Raw genomic sequence first — 16,558 nt, forward strand, 5'->3', positions numbered from 1 at the left:
TCAACCAGTTTCTCCCTATTTGTCAAAATCAGACCTAGAATAGCCTCTCCCCTAGTAGCTTTTTCCACCTTCGGAAATAAAAAATTATCTCCAATCGTTCCAAGAACTTGGATAATCTGTGCCCTGACGTATTATTTTCCCAACAGATACTACTTCTGGGTAGCTGAAGTCTCCCATCACCACCAAGTCCCATACTTTGAATGATTTGGTTAGTTTAAGTTTCATCCACCTGTTCTTCCTGGTTAGGTGGTGTTTTAATGGACTCCTACCATGACATCACCCTTGGTTTTTACCCCCTTTATCCTTACCCAGAGATTTTTTTTTCAACAAGTGTCTCCTATTTCCATCTTAACCTCAGTCCAAATGTATACATTGTTAATCTATAAGGCAACACCTCCTCCCTTTTTTCCCTGCTTGACTTCCTGAGCAAGCTGTACCCTTCTATACCAATATTCCAGTCATGCATATTCAACTAAGTGTCTGTGATGCCAACAATGTCATAGTTGTGTTTATTAAGTAGCACTTCAACTTCTTCTTGCTTGTTCCCTATACTTCTCACATCAGTATACAGACATCTAAGATACTGATTTGATTTCCCCCTGTGTTTTCTCTGATCCCTGCTATAACCGCCCATGCTCCCCCCAGATTCTGACCCTTCTCCCAGGTCTCCATATCATGCTCTACCTCTCTTGAGAAATGATCTTTCCAAGATACTTTTTATTTGTTAAACAACATAGGAGAGAGGTTCAATCCCTAAAGGTCATTGCATGTCAATTACTTGGTGATGAGACACAATTGATCATCATTCAACTCACTCCTGTCTCCTAGGAATGCTCTCTGGACAATTCCATGCATGTTAGTAAAGTTCTTTAATCACCAAAGCAGCCATGCATTGTCAATTATATCTAAAATTGTTGAGAAGCCCAGCATGCCTAAAATGGCCAACTGACCCCAATCTAGCAGGAGATCTTTCATGGCCCTTACAGGTGTAGTCCTGACTGTAGTGGGGTGGTCATCCACTCCTTCCTGGAAAGGATTAACAGGCCTGGGAGAGGGCTGTGGCAGGGGAAAAAGCTGGGCTGATTGGGGAAGCGGCCGCAGCTGGGCCACACCCCAATCAGGCCACAGCTGAACTGTATAAAAAGGCTGTGAGCCAGAGGCCAAACAGTCTCTCTCTAGCTGAGCAGAGTACCTGAGTGGAGCAGGGCTGGGGGAAAGGCAGAGGAGCTGGGGAGCTCCAGCCTGGAAAGCCCCAGGCTGCAGCCTAGTACTGGGCTAATAGATACTGGGGGTTGCAGAGGGCAGCCCAGGGGTAGGCAAAGGTAGCAGGTCCACACCCAACCTTGCCAGTGATGAGTAGGCTGACACTGCAGTCTGCCCCAGAGCACGGGGGCTAGATAATGACTGGCAGTGGCCATATACTGAGGTGAGGTGGGGATAGTGGGTGGGGGTTCCCCTGGGAGGGGGAGACCTAGATCTGTGGTGGTACTGCTAGGGGTCAGCACCCAGAGAAAGGGGCACGGGGGTCCTGAGAGGGACACAGGGCCAGTGGCAAGGCGGATCACCGGCCTCCAGGAGGCTCTCCAGGATGCTGAAAGAGCTAATTCCCATGGACGACCAGCAGGAGGCACCGCAGGGGTGAGTCCAAAATTGCTACACTGACACAGAAGGGAGAGGCAAAACTGTTGAGCATATCAGTAATTTCTGCCTTCTCAATTGACTTTCCTAAAATCATAGAAGTGTAGGACTGGAAGGGACCTCAATAGGTCATGAGGAGTTCTGAGGCTGCAGAGTCATTGGCAAACACTTCAGAGTTAAGGGATGGCTTCTTCAGGAGGAAGCAGATCTTTTGCATGTTCAGGAATGGCTAGCACCCTTCATTTGCTAAGTGAGGCATTGATAATGTCTGTCAGTAGTAGAACACACTTATTCCATAGACCTTCATCAACCAAAATGGACAACGCTCAGTGCCATAAGTGGTACACTCCAGGACTTGCAGAAAATCTTAGGCGTCCACATCAGAAACAAAGTCAAACCAGTGGATGACTCTGGAAGTTTACAGCCTTCATAATTGGCAAGGCTGATAAGACCAGCCTGGAGCCATAATGTATCTTACCTCCAAGAGTGATGCTGGAGCCAACTGGAGGAATTGCCTTTGGGATATGGGGAAGTCGGGTCAGTATGTGCTGTCTGAAAAAGTTCATCTGGGTGGGTCTTTGCAACTTTGGCTGAGCACAAGCAACATATCTTGGCCTCAGTGATAGACTAAGCTTTTCTGTATGTTACATAAATTCAATCTCCTCTCCACTCCGTGGCTCAGCTGTTCCAACTTCCAGTGATCACCATTACAATATGGTGTACTCTGTCCTCTAGGCACAACCTGAGTACTATGAAAAGCCAAGGAGTTGGTCTAGCAGCCATTAATAGCTGGTGGCCTGACTAGCACCCCTACTGGAAGGAGAGCCTGTATATGCCTTTGTACCAGTGAGAAGACTCTAGAAATCCTTAGGATTCCAAGCACGTGAGACTATCCTAGCTTTAGCACTGATGTAAGAGTTATACCACAACTGTATTGAAACATATGATGAGATGGCTGGACCAGTCAACAGCATTGACCTTGACCTGAGTATCTCTGCTATCCAGACCAGCTTCAGAGATTGGGTCAAGCAGCACTGTGGGAGCTTTCAACTTTCTGGGTAAAATCAAGCGAGTCCAGCGCTTCCTGGATGACATGGTCCATGCTATGCAACCTGACTAATCTCACATGAATGTTACCATCAGAGGACAGTAATCCTCAGCAGACCAGACACCAGGTCAGGACTCAATCATGAAATCCCCATAAACCCTGGTTGTCTGTACACCAGTAGGGCCATGGACATTGGTCCTGGGCCAAGGACACAGGAGATAGATGCTCAAACTTTATGGTTGGCCAAGTCATGCACCTCAAACATGATATTGGGTGAGGAGGGGAATTGCAGCTCACCCCCATCCATCCCAAAATTAATTCTGCACAAAGTTGTGAATCATAGTGCCCAGCTGGGACCACCCATAGACTGGAGTGGAATATATATTACTAAGCATAGCACCTCCTGAGGCAATAAAACAAACTGTCTAGAGGTAAGAATTGCATCACTAGAGATGCCGAAACAGCTGAGATGCGATGGAGTTGGTGGGGAGGAAGGTCAGGATACAGTTAAGTGACCCATGTTGGGTAAGAACATAATAACGGCCATACTAGCCCAGTATCCTGTCTTCCGATCATGGCCAAAGCCAGGTGCTTCAGAGGGAATGAACAGAAACAGGTAATCAAGTATTCCCTGTTGTCCATTCCCAGCTTCTGGCAAACAGAGGCTAGGGACACCATCTCTGCTCATTCTGGCTAATAGCCATTGATTCACCTATCAATTTATCTAGTTCTTTTTTTAGAACCCTGTTATAGTTTTGGCTTTCACAACATCCTCTGTCAAAGAGTTCCCCCTGTTGACTATGCCTTGTGTGATGAAATACTTCCTTTTATTTGTTTTAAACTTGCTGCCCATTAATTTAATTTGGTGACCCCTAGTTCTTGTGTTATGAGAAGGAGTAAATAACCCTTTCTCATTTACTTTCTCCACACCAGTCATGATTTTATAGACCTCAATCATATCCCTCCTTAGTCATCTCTTTTCCAAGCCGAAAAGTCCCAATCTTATTAATCTCTCCTCATATGGAAGCCGTTCCAAACCTGTAAGAATTTTGGCTGCCCTTTTTTTAACCTTTTCCAATTCCAATATATCTTTTTTTAAATGGGGCGACCACAACTGCATGCTTTACGGTGGCCTTTGCATGTTTGTAGAGGCAGACAGCTGATCTGGTGTCTGATTCAGAGTGGAAGGCACAGGTTCTTCGCTGCCTATCACTAATGTCTTGAGGTGTGATCAGGTTCAAGGACCAGGTCCAGACAAACATTAGATGTGTAAGGGGCAAGTGACCTCACACTAATGCCAGTATTGGGGCTGGCTTAGAATTCTTGAAATTTCAGTGAGCTTCATGAAAATCTTTCCACAAAAATGTGAACTTTCTGATTTTTAATTGGAGGTGGATTAAGATGGACTTGTTGGAATCCAAACACCATGCTAGGGAGAATCTAGACAGAGCAGTTAGTAGCAAACCACAGCTGCCTCTTGGCCTAGGGTGGAAGGTGGATCAAGCATTCAGACTGTTGTCTTCCTCCTGCACTAGGCTAGAAATGATGGTCTGGGGTGTGCATGGGGTGTGGGAATCCTAGGAGGAAGAATCTGTTGGGGTCGAGGAGTGCAAAATGATGGCCCAATCCACCTCTGATTGTAACACTGGGTATAGCTGTAGAACTTGCTGTGCACAGCATGGAAAGTAGCTACGAAAAGGGAAAATGTAGAAACAATGCCATTTAGAAAGCAGACCCTGTGTGTTACTTTCATACAGATATTGAGAGATGCTCTCTATTTGAAACATAATTTAAATTCTAGGCTTGTTGCCAGGAGCTGGGATTTGTTGATGCTAAGTGCACTTTCCATTAGAGCTCGGTAGTTTTCCAATATCTCCTGGCGCCACAGGCATTGGAAAGTGCTGTTTAGTTACATTGGGATGCTCCAGTTGCAGCTCAGAGGACCTACGTATCTCAGAATGCACTGCTCCATCTTGTTCTGTGCAATGGCCAATTCAATCAATATCGAACATCGGGTATAGAGATCTGCAGCTCTAGCTGACTGCACCATCCTGTCTGTGGTGCAGTGGCTGCAGTCTGCTCCGCTATATCCAGATTTGGTGTGGCCCCTAGCTTCCTAGCAAACTGCCAACATTGCTATCTAGGAAAAGTCTGTGCACCTTGGATTACTCCTCTTTACTGATACATAGAACCTCTTTAAACCCATCATCTCCTCCTTTCCTCTCCCCTTCCATTCCCATAGAACTGACTGTGATGTTTTTTATTACTGTCCTCTATGCAATGTGAGTTTTCATCCTGACTCTTTCAGTACCTCAAGTGACATCCTTTTAAATAGAGAGAACTAGAAAAAAAGTAATATTGGGGTAGAGATGAGGGATGTGAACATTTCTTCATTGAATGGGAAGAAGGAGTGAAGCCTTTGATTAGTAGCTGGGCATCTTCCACATTAAAAATTTATATAGCTCTTTCATGCTCATGTTCTTTAATGTTCTCTTTGGCGGTGGCAAGGGCAACCTAGTCTTGCCTATGTGTGAGGACTAACTCGTGCTGATTTCTAGTCTCAAGACCAGAAACATGTTGATGTCAAAGAAAAGCTTTGTAGGAGCATCCCCCAGGGGAGATGCTGCCCTGGAAAATTCAATGCTTGCTTGGTAGGTGTTGCTGGCAGAATGAGGAGGCTGCTTTCACTGGGTTTTCTTTGGGAATCTTCTTAATTGAACAGAAGATGACAGTCACTTTTTCTCACCTCCTCCAGTCTTCCCCTGTTTTCTTCTCTTGCACTTCCCTTCACTTATTTCCCCATCGTCTGTTTATTTTCCTTCTTCCTCTCAGACCAAAATTTCAAGTGAAGACATTCTTGGGTACAATCCTAGTGCACAGAAGTCTAGAGTTTTGATATTCCACAGCTCTTGATAGCCCTGTTTTGCTGCTGCCAACCTACTGTTGTAATGTGATTCGCTAAGAGATTTGGCTGTAGGAAGTATCAATGAGAATTATGACAGAGGGTGAAGTGCCAGATCTTGACCACCTTGGACCTCAAGCTGAGTTAAGAAACACTGTTCTAAATAAACTAGTTTTTGGCATGCTTTGATTGACCAATATGTCTGGGACCAAATCATGTTCAAATATAGTGTCCTAGCTAAACGGTGTTAAAATGGATTAGCTAGTTCAGTGTGTCTACATAGATACTAATACAGACCTCATTGCTGTAGCAGGATCCTGGTGCCTTTAAACATTGTTTCCCATCTTGGTGTGAAGGCTTGCTTGACTGGGCATTGGAGTTGAAGGAGAGAATCTCTCAACGTATTTATCAAAGTGTTGCAACTCCTGTTTTGATGCAGGTGGAACAGAAATATCATCCAGAATGAATATACAGTAGAACCTCATTATAAACACCTTAAGAATGGAGGTTGTTCGTAACCCTGAACAAAACATTCAAAAGTTTACAACTGAACATTGACTTAATACAGCTTTGAAACTTTACTATGCAGAAGAAAAATGCTACTTTTAACCATCTTAATTTAAATGAAACAAGCATAAAAACAGTTTCCTTACCTTGTCAAATCTTTTTTAAACTTTCCTTTTTTTTTTTAGTAGTTTACATATAACAGAGTACTGTATTTGCTTTTTTTCAGCTATGCTGCTGCCTGATTGCATACTTGCAGTTCCAAATGAGGTGTGTGGTTGACTAGTCAGTTCGTAACTTTGGTGTTCATATCTCTGAGGTACTACTGTATACTCGGAACCTTACCAAGAAACATATCTGATTTCATGGCTTTGGCCAGTTTTGTTTTTAAAAAATCTCTTGCCAACAAATGAGTAGTTGTTGGAGTCTCCCTCCTCCTCCTTGGGGGAGAGGGAATAAGAACTTATTTTTATGGTGATTCCCTTCAGGTGCATGAGTAACGTTTCTGCTGTTTACAGCAAATCCCAAATAAAAAACAAGGCAATTGCTGGGGGAAAAAATCCAAGCTGCTGTGAGCCCGGGAGCAGTTTAGAGACCATGGCAAGTGTGGTATTGGCTGAACGTTCAGAGAAGATGGGGGTGTGGGATGAAGAAGCTTTCCCTCCTACTCCTCTCTTTGGGTACAAAAATCTTCCCCTCCTTCCTCTCTTAATGAAAGGGGACTCAGTGCTACCATATGGGTCACATAACTGTGAGACTGGCTCCATTATTGAATGTAATGGTTAAATGAGACCAGGTACAATAGCTGTGGGAAGTCTGTTTACTTATGAAAATCGATAGAACAAATATATTGCTGCTATCACAACAGTAGACTCCATGAGCACTTAATATTTAAAGGGCATGGATTAAAAATCACAAATTTATTTTAAAAACAACCAGGCTTCTTTATCTCTGTCACAGGTAACACCCTACATCATTTAAAATAGGAAAACACGGACACCTCATTTAATTGTCCCCATTTATGGTTTGTAAATGGTGCATTATCTTAATTTTAGATGATGAAATAGACCAATAGTCAATTTTTCTGTTTCTTTGTTTCATGCATTAGCACTTTTGTGCAATGTTTGTAGAAATAGCAACTCTTGTATAATTTAAAAACAATTTTATGAAAATTATATCAATAGATTCTGAAAAATCTTTTCCCTGCAACCTAAATTCAGTGCTTAAACTTCTTGTGTCTCTTTTATATATCAAACCCAGCAAAATTTAATAAGCAAATTTTAGTTTTGTTTGAGAAGTGGGACCACATAATGCTTTAGTGAATCTTTTGAAAGGGAACCATTTCAGGAATGCAGCAAAAATCAAGGTCACAACAAAAAGCCCATGCATTTCTTTGTTTTTAATTTTATACAAATTCAGAAGGTACTAGATGGGAAACCCAAATGATTTGTATGTATGAAGTTAAAATCATGTAGTTACTTAAATGATCTTGTAGCTAGTTCTGGTTTCAGCTGGAGTGAAATGATTCCTCAGAATGAGGTGACAACATATTGTATCTACCCTGATAAGTCAAGGCTTGAGATTACTAATGGTTAGATTCTCGAAGGAAAGTATGTTTTGAGGAGGGTATCTGTTATTGAAAAGTACCTGCTTAGTTAACTAAGGCGCCAATCCTGCAAACATGTATGCAGGTGAGTAAATGGGACTACTCAAGTGTGCAAAATTACATGTGCAGCTGTTCATAGAACTGGGACCAAAGTAATGAACTCTGTTATGCAGACGAGGAGGAGGAGGGAGAGAGGAATGGGCAAAGGATGGTCAGTCCCTGACGAGAAGGAGGGAGAATATACTGAGCGGTGCAGCTCACGCTTGTTGGAATAGCTTTTTAGTGCAAGAAACGTAGACACAAAATGAAAGGAAGAAAACAGAGTGGGGATATCAAAAGGAAAGCAGGATACTAGTGTCTGCAATTGGAGATACCCACATGTACCTGTGCCTGCATGAAGCCTACTGAAGTCAGTGGTGACTCTGCAAGGGCACACAGGTATGCTATCGTGATTTCAGAACTGGGGCCTAGCTTAGAAACAACTAACAGTTTATTCTGTCCCTTTTGCTGCATTTCTCTGTAAAACACCCCATAACCATTAAGTCGGCAGAAAAGAGATTATAGTGAAATAGCACTGATGAAGCCTGAGTCAAATTGCTGATTATTATTGGTCATTTAATGGCTCATTTGGAGCAGGTGCTTTTAAAAGCTGGTTTGCCTCAATGGCAGGATTTAAAAAAAAAAAAAAAAAACAGATATGAGCTTATTGTTTGGGCAGTATAAGATCAGTTTGGTGCACTGCCATGAAGAAATACCCATCTCAGGGTGGATAGGACAAGAATGACCCAAAATTGCCTTTAGCAGAGCCAGAATCTGAATGTCTGTGGCCTACATGGCAAAGCGAGTGTTGGAATGAATTCTCAGATGTAACCATCAACTACGGCAGTCTGGCTTTCCCAGACCTTTCAGCCCACTGAGAGTCAAAAGCTTTTCAGTGCTGTTGTAGGAGGGATTTTAATCCCAGAACCTTGGGGAGTACATTTCTGGAATTGCTTTGGGTTAGTAGTAATCACATTGGTGCTGTAATCATCCTGGGTTTTATGGCCTTTAAGAGTCAGTGCTGCAGAGGAATTAAGCAATGTAAACTGGGACCCTAACATCATAGTGACTGATACCCAGGTAAGAGTAACCTGTAAATAAGCAGAGGACCCAGGGACCACGCTTTGGGGAATGAGATGATGAAATAGAGTTGATGTAAACAACACTGGTTGTTTCTGGTTTGTTATGTCAGGCTCGCAACAATTAAACGGAGAATCAAAAAAACAAAGTATTTATGGGCTTTCCTCCTGGATGCGGTTCTAGCAGGAGCTGATTCCCCATTGATTGGTTTGTCAAATTACTTTGGATACAGCTTACTTTTCTTTGGTAAATATTATTTCAGCTGCCTTTAAATGTAACCTGCAAGCTCTGTCACTGACCTGCTGTGTGCCCTAAGACAAGTCATTTCACCTCTCTGTGCCTCCATTTCTCCATCTGTAAAATGGGGGTGATGCTCACCTCCCTTTGGCACTTCTCACAGACAGCTTCCAAAGTCCTTTACAAACACAGTCTAAATGTTATTTATATGATACGTGGATTGAAAGGCTTTCTAGTTTTGATCTATATGGTATATAGATGAGAGGCCTCTTGTTCCCATGGGTAGGGCACTGGCCTAGCACTCAGGAGATCGGAGTTCCATTTGTGGCTATGCCATGTTACCTGCTGTAGAAGCTCGGGTGAGTCAGTTCTCTGCTTTAGTCTAGCACAAGTTTATTGGGCTTTCTATGGAGTTAAATAAGTGGGTGAATTCTATGGTCTGTGATATACGGGTTGCCAGACTAGATGATCTAATGGTCTCTTTTAGCCTCAACTTTACGAGTCAGTGAAATTTGGTGCTGAATACTAAGCATACAACTTCATTTTCTCTTATCCATCCTCCTTTCCAGGGCCATGGAGGGAGAATCCTGGAGATTTATTATCAGTCAGTAGTCCAATCACACTTCTGCCCTGTGGTGCCAACAGCAGCAATTTTTAATTGATGGAATCACACAGTTCTAGAGGAATGCTAGGAGCCAGTGGAGTTTGGGAAGGGGGAGACATCTAGAACAGAGGTGGGCAAACATTTTGGCCTGAGGGCCACATCAGGGTTCCGAAACTGTATGGAGGGCCGGGTAAGGAAGGCTGTGCCTCCCCAAACAGCCTGGCCTCCACCCCTTCCCATCCCCTGATTGCCCCCCTCAGAACCCCTGACCCATCCAAACCCCCTAACCGCCCCCCCAGTCCCCTGACTGTCCCGCCCCCCCAAGAACTCCCATACCTATCCAACCCCCCCCCCCCCCCCGGACCCTCTGCCCCTTATCCAACCCCCTTCCCCCCCCCACACTCCCTGCCCCCTTACCATGCTGCTCAGAGCAGCAGGACTGGCAGCTACGCCACCCGGCCCCAGCACAGCGGCACGGCGAGCTGAGGCTGCCGGGGAGGGGCCGGGGGCTAGCCTTCCTGGCCAGGAGCTCAAGGGCTGGGCAGGATAGGCCCGCAGGCTATAGTTTGCCCACCTCTGATCTAGAATGAGAGTGTTGAAGTTCTCACTCTATCCTGTTAAAGGGGCAGTGTCAGGGTAAAGATCACTTTAGGAACTTGAGGTTGCTTTTTAACGCACAATACTAAGAACACTTCTTAGATTTCTGAAACTGAAGGAATTTTCAAAACTCTAACTTTACATCATTTCTGCTATTGACTTTTTGCACGTTCATCACTTTGGAGGTGACAATAGACTAATTTCACTTTCTCATCCATATGCACTAGCATAATGAGACATTGTGTTTTAAGTACAAACACTGCTGTGAACTCTTCACTAGTGAAAGCCTAATCTTGGAAACATCTTGCTCGGTCATGGTAATCAGGAAAAGGTTGTCCCTCGGTGACTGCTGTGTAATAAACAAATTAGATACAGTTTATGAACTTTCAGCCCTCTTTAATGGTGCTTTTGCATGTGACCTAAAAACCAAGGTGTGATCGTTTGTGGTCATTAATGATCCAGTAGTGTGTTTTGGAAGAGTGGGTGTGTTTAAATGCAGCAGTATGGCCAAATCCCAACAACAAATTATTCTCCTACCTCTGTTCCTCTATAGCTTCAGTGACGTAAGGGTATTCACAGTAGGAGTGAAAATGTAGTTTTGCTGTGTTCCTCCCCAGAAATGGCTGCATTTCAGTGAGATGTGAAGTCATCCCTTTATATCCATTCTCTGCCCCATACACGCTATGAGGCTTAGTGTTAATAAGCAATGGGAAGTACTTTTGGCACCTTAGAAAAGTTGATAGAGTGCAAAGTGGTAATGTTAAGTGGTTGTGTTGTGATTATTTAATCACATCAGTGGAAGCTTCTCTGATTACTGTACAAGCAGATTAAATTTCTGTAAGGATGACTTTGTGGCCCAAAGCATGGTATTAGTAAATCTGAGTTCATTCCCAGTTCTGTCCAGACTCATGGTGTGACCTTAAGGAAGTCTTTTAACATTTTGTGCCTTTGTTTCCCTGATGATTGGGTGAGGTTAATACTTTCCTGCCTGACAGGGCTCTTGTGAGGCATACTCAACCTCTATAAATGATTACAAGGTCCCTGGAAGGCACTAGAGAAGGGGAAAGAAAGCATCATCACTGTCTGAATTGGGATTTGTGCATCCTGCTTGTAAGAAACTCGACAGTCAAAAGCAGAATAATGTCTTTGCTTTTTTCCCCCCTTTAGGAAAAATTTTGCATCCCACATGAATTACGAAAACCCTCCACCATATCCAGGCCCAGGCCCGACTGCCCCATACCCACCATATACACAACAACCAGGTGGTCCTCCAGGCCCCAACCCATATCCTGGCTACCCACCAGGACCTGCTGGGCCGTATCAACCAGGTCAGCCGGGTTATCAAGGCTATCCACAGTATGGGTGGCAGAATGCGCCTCCACCTCCTGGACCAATGTATGCAGATGGACCTAAAAACACAGGTACGCTAAGCAGCATGGTGCCCTAATAGCATTATACTGCTGCATGCTCTGTTTTGCAAGTTAATTACTTGTTAATGTGCCTTGTGTGTTTGAAATGAATGACTCTGTTCATCCTGGAGTGAGGGTAGGGTGACCAGATGTCCCGATTTTATAGGGACAGTCCTGATTTTTGGGTCTTTTTCTTATATAGGCTCCTATTACCTCCCACCCCCGTTCCGATTTTTCACAATTGCTTCTGGTCACCCTAAGTGAGGGGGGATCGCTATCCTCTGGCCTTCAGGAAGACTGTCTGCCCAGTGTCCGTGCTAACAGGGCTAGATGAAGCGGGGAACTGCTGGTTCTGGTTTCAGCTCCAGTGACAGCTCTCGTTTTTCAGGTTCAGCTTGTTTTTGCTATTGTAGCTTCTAATAATTGCTCATTTTCTGACTAGAGACATGTGGAGTGTCCCTGAACAGCCTTCATGGGTGCTCCTGAGGGGACTGCTTACACTAAGCCATTTTCTGCTGAGTTTTAGCCTCCATTCCACCTTTTTTCATTTTTCCTCAGTTAACAGCCATCCAGCCCTAGGCTGAGACTTTTAAAGCCTCTCGGGCCTGGTCCCCACTAAGTCCCCACTTCGGACTAAGGTACGCAAATTCAGCTACGTTAATAATGTAGCTGAATTCGAAGTACCTTAGTCCGAACTTACCGCGGGTCCAGACGCGGCACGGAGGCTCCCCCGTCGATGCCGCGTACTCCTCTCGCCGAGCTGGAGTACCGGCGTTGACGGCGAGCACTTCCGGGATCGATTTATCGCATCTTAACCAGACACGATAAATCGATCCCAGAACATCGATTGCCTGCCGCCGGACCCTCCGGTAAGTGAAGACGTACCCTTAGGGGATTTAGATGCACAGTTCTATTGAAATGAATGGGAGTTATGCATGTAAAATCCCTCAGCAGTTTTGAAAATTTCAGCCCTAGTGTACTCCATGTGGCTTTGGATCCATTTCTAGGCCTTTAATTTTCTTGGGCAGTCACCACTATATTTTTCCAATAATTATGCCTGGGGGAATTCTGCACCACTGCACATGCGCAGAATTTATGTCCACTGCAGATTTCTTTGCTTCCCTGCAGAAAAATTACTTTCTGATGGGGAAGCAAAGGGAAGCCACAAGAGCAGTTATGCAACTCTTCCCAGCAGTATGTTTCCGGTGCCCAGCCAGCAGAGAGGTATATCACTGTGGGGGCAGTGGGCAGGACTGGGGAAGACCCGACTGGTGGCTCCTACCCTGCGCCAGGCTTAGGGCCCTGGGGTGTTTCTGGGGCAGGCCGTGCCCTTGTGCTGTGTCAGGGTTGGGTGTAGCCTCACCGCCAAGTCCCTGTCCCAGGAGGGAGCTGTACAGTGATCTCCTACCTCTGTGTAGCCAGTGGTCTGTGCTCCCCAATGCCATGCTGGAGCCTCCACATTTATTTGACAAATAAAACTTGCAGAATTTTGCAAAATTTTAAAATATTGTTCACCAAATTTTTAATTTTTTGGTGCAGAATGTCCTCAGGAGTAAATATTGTATTGAAATGCTTAAAGATGAAGAAACCAGAGAGCTGAATTCCAGGAGTGCAGCACAATTGCTTGTGTCGGAAGTTGGACATTCGTCTCTTGGATGCTCCATTTCCTCTCAACAGCCTGACTCACTAGTCAGTAGTTTCCAGGTTGTGGCACCACAACTGCCTCAGTGATCACAGGGCTATGGTCAGGGGTACGCAAAGGTCTTCTGGGGGTACATCAACTCATCTAGATATTTGCCTAGTTTTACAACAGGCTACATAAAAAGCCAGTCCAAACTAAAATTTCATACAATGACTGGTTTATACTGCTCTATCTACTATACAAATCAAACTCCTGAAGGGTACAGTCGTCTGGAAAGGTTGAGAGCCACTGCTCTAGATCTGTGCTGAAAGGCAGGCCAGCACCCAGTTCTGCTTTCTCCCCACTGAAAAAAGAGAAGGGCTGCCATATCTTCTCTCTCCTTCTAGAGAGGAGGCTGACCTGGGGGCCAGCTCAATTCTTTTCAGCCCAGGGAGCTAGTAGCTATCTTTACAGGTTACTCTGGCTGTAGAAAGTATATAAAGAGCTGGGGGGCTGAAGGTGAGGATGACCCGCTACTGGAAGGGAGGATGAGAAAGAAGAGCAGGGCTTGCATTGATGGAGGAGTTGAGTGGATATGGGAAATGGGGAAAGACTGAGGGGCAATAGGGAGAAATGAGAAGGGGAGGGGAGAAGCCAATGCAGGAAGAAAGAAGTGGGCAAGACTAATGGAGTGGTGGGGGGATGTAGGGAGGGAGAAGGAAGACAGACTCCCAAAGATCGAGGCACAGATAAAGGATACAGACCCGAAGGCAGTAAATGCTTAATGAAGGAAGGAGAAAGATACAAGGACAAACATGAGTGCCACAGCAGCTAGGACAAAGCTCAACTGTCTAATCATTGGCTAGAAAGTTAAATGCCATGATGTTCCAATAAAATAGAGGTAAATAAAGTATGTACATGCTTGAACCATACACAGGCAAGTTCAGCACTGCCTGCTCTGCTGCTTCCTCCTGGAAAGGCTCTTCTGGGACTTGGAAATGTCTCCTACTCCTTCAGCTTTTTCCAGGATGTGAGTGTGTTAACAGGTCCCTTACTAAAAATGGAAATCCTCGTCTGCTACCTGCATGACAGGCTGATCGAGGCAAAACCCTACAAGCTTGGCACTAACTGGTAAAATCTTTTGGAGATTCAGATGTGGTTCCATGAAACAGCTTTTTAAAAACTGCAGGTTAGAACAAGCGAGATTTGAGATAGCCAGTCCTCTGTTGCAATGAGCAGCTCAACTGCTAATTAGGATGGAAAGATTGGGCTGAAAACAGACATTGAGCTTGAGGTTTTCCAGCTTTAGGATCACAACGTGGAGTGGTGGTGGTGGCGGAAGGGCAGTTTTGTGCTTCTGCAGTGATGGGAAGGGTCAAGAAAACAGAAGACTCCCTTAGGGGAAATGGTGTCTGCTCATCGTTTGCCACGAGAAGATGGGAATATCGTAGTCTAATTTCTGTGGAGCAAGCAGTGGGAAACATGGCAAGTGAATGGGAGTTAATGGATAAGCTAATGAAACCAGGAGGATCATTTGAACAAAAAGGTAGCTTGTAAATTTAAATCATGGAAGACTGGTGTCACACTTAGCACAGTTTGGGTGCTATGTAATAACTCAGACCTGCTGACAAGGTATCCAAGCTCAGTTTCCTGAAAAACCTTAAGTTGTAGGTGCTAGAGAGCCTGCTGAATCCAAAGGATGTGCATGTGCTACAGGTCCCAGGTATTGAAGTAAACATTGATGTGCTTAGCTCTGGCCTGGAACACAGAGTGACCTGTGTCACTGAGAGCTGTTGTGGGATTGTTGTGTAGCTTCACTCTAGAGCTGTTTGTGCATCCTACTGTTGTTCAGATTGCCATTCCTGTCTTTGGGATCAAATAGAAGTAAAGTTACTGCTTGCATTGCTGTATCCTAGAGATGCTGCTGTAAGTAGCTCCGTGCCTATGTGGATTAGTGGATTAATTTTCTCATTAGTGAGACCTACAATTTTACTCAGATAAATGGCCAGTAACATAATTGCCCACGTACTGCAAACTGTTTTGCAACAACCTCTGTTCTGCAAGAGCATAGAGGGTTCTTGTTAGATCCCAACTGCAGTTCTGGGTTCAAAGCAGGGCACAGTACAAGGAGAAGGCAGTTGCTCCCACAAAGAGTGCAGCAAAGAGCAACAGAAAGGGGATGGCTGAAATGGCTCTATCCCAGAAGAGAGGAGGCAAATTCAAGGTGATCTGGGAATGGGGAGAGATTCAGAACTGTCAGAGGAGGAGAGCACTAGGGAATGGAGAGGACTAGGAAATCAATAACGCTTGGATCACTCAGCACCTTCGTTTATGCTGAAGTAACGAACTCCCCCTCTTTACCGAACTGCCTCATCTCTGTCCCCCTTTATCCCATCGGTTTTATGTTGTTCAGTGCATCCTGACTCACTACTGTCCCTTGTGACATGACCACCAGCTCGAAGGATACGTCTATACTACAGAAGGGCATGTGCTTCCCAGGGCGAGTGCCCAGATGCATGCTAGCGCGCCACTCAAGCTAGCATGCTAAAAATAGCAGTGTAGCCAGGGTAGCACGGGTGGTGGTTTGGGCTAGCCACCCAAATATATATCCAGGGGGTCCCTTTGTGCTCAGGTGGCTAGCTGGAGCTGCTGCTAGTACTACTCCCAGCTATACAGGTATTTTTAGCATGCTAGCTCAAGGAGAGCTAGCACCTATCTGAGTTAGGAAGCATGCTCCCAGCTGCAGTATATACGTAGCACAGACAAAGTCTTTGGGCATGGAAACTTACAGAATCTCTTCCATGGGTTCTAACTGCAGTTCTGCTGATCCAGTATTAAACCCTAAGGAGCCTTTGTGTAGACAAGGCTCTGATGACCAGGCCAGTCTGTGACACCATTTTGATCAGACTTGCTTATACTACCATTGTAGTCAAGGCTGATGAAAACAGGTTCAGCTTCTGCCCTGTGACTTCCAGCAGTTTTAACTGGAGATATAATTAGTGGGGAAACTTTTCTGTAAATTTCCTAGTGTATATATGGCCAAAGGTTACACACACAAGGAACAAGCGATAAAGGAAGTGACTAAAGAAATGTACAAGTAACACCCTCAGATTCCTCTGAGGAGGAGAGTATTTAAGGATTGGGTTCACAGAAGAAGGAAGTGGGATTAAAGTGACCCATAAAGGCCTGCATGTTGAACCGTCCCTTTCCCTGTCACTGGAAGCAGCAGTCTGCACATAGTGTAGAAAACTCTGATTGCAGTGCAGTCAAGCA

General features: G+C 44.8%; 1 protein-coding gene across 2 annotated transcripts in view; it reads left to right on the plus strand.

Moving 5' to 3' along the window:
* The window catches only part of CYSTM1 (cysteine rich transmembrane module containing 1), a 51,925-nt gene that overhangs the window by 7,791 nt on the left and 27,576 nt on the right, over positions 1-16,558 (plus strand). The window contains exons 1-2 of one of the 2 annotated variants that reach the window (XM_054038354.1): positions 6,343-6,362; positions 11,423-11,676. In XM_054038354.1, the coding sequence (XP_053894329.1) occupies positions 6,358-6,362; positions 11,423-11,676 (259 nt within the window). In that variant the 5' untranslated portion in view covers positions 6,343-6,357. Of the gene's footprint in view, positions 1-6,342; positions 6,363-11,422; positions 11,677-16,558 lie in introns of those variants that run through there. The other variant, XM_054038353.1, reaches the window with a different exon arrangement.

The sequence above is a fragment of the Malaclemys terrapin genome, chromosome 8 (assembly GCF_027887155.1).
Source record: "Malaclemys terrapin pileata isolate rMalTer1 chromosome 8, rMalTer1.hap1, whole genome shotgun sequence".
In the NCBI taxonomy this organism is placed as follows: Eukaryota; Metazoa; Chordata; order Testudines; family Emydidae; genus Malaclemys; species Malaclemys terrapin.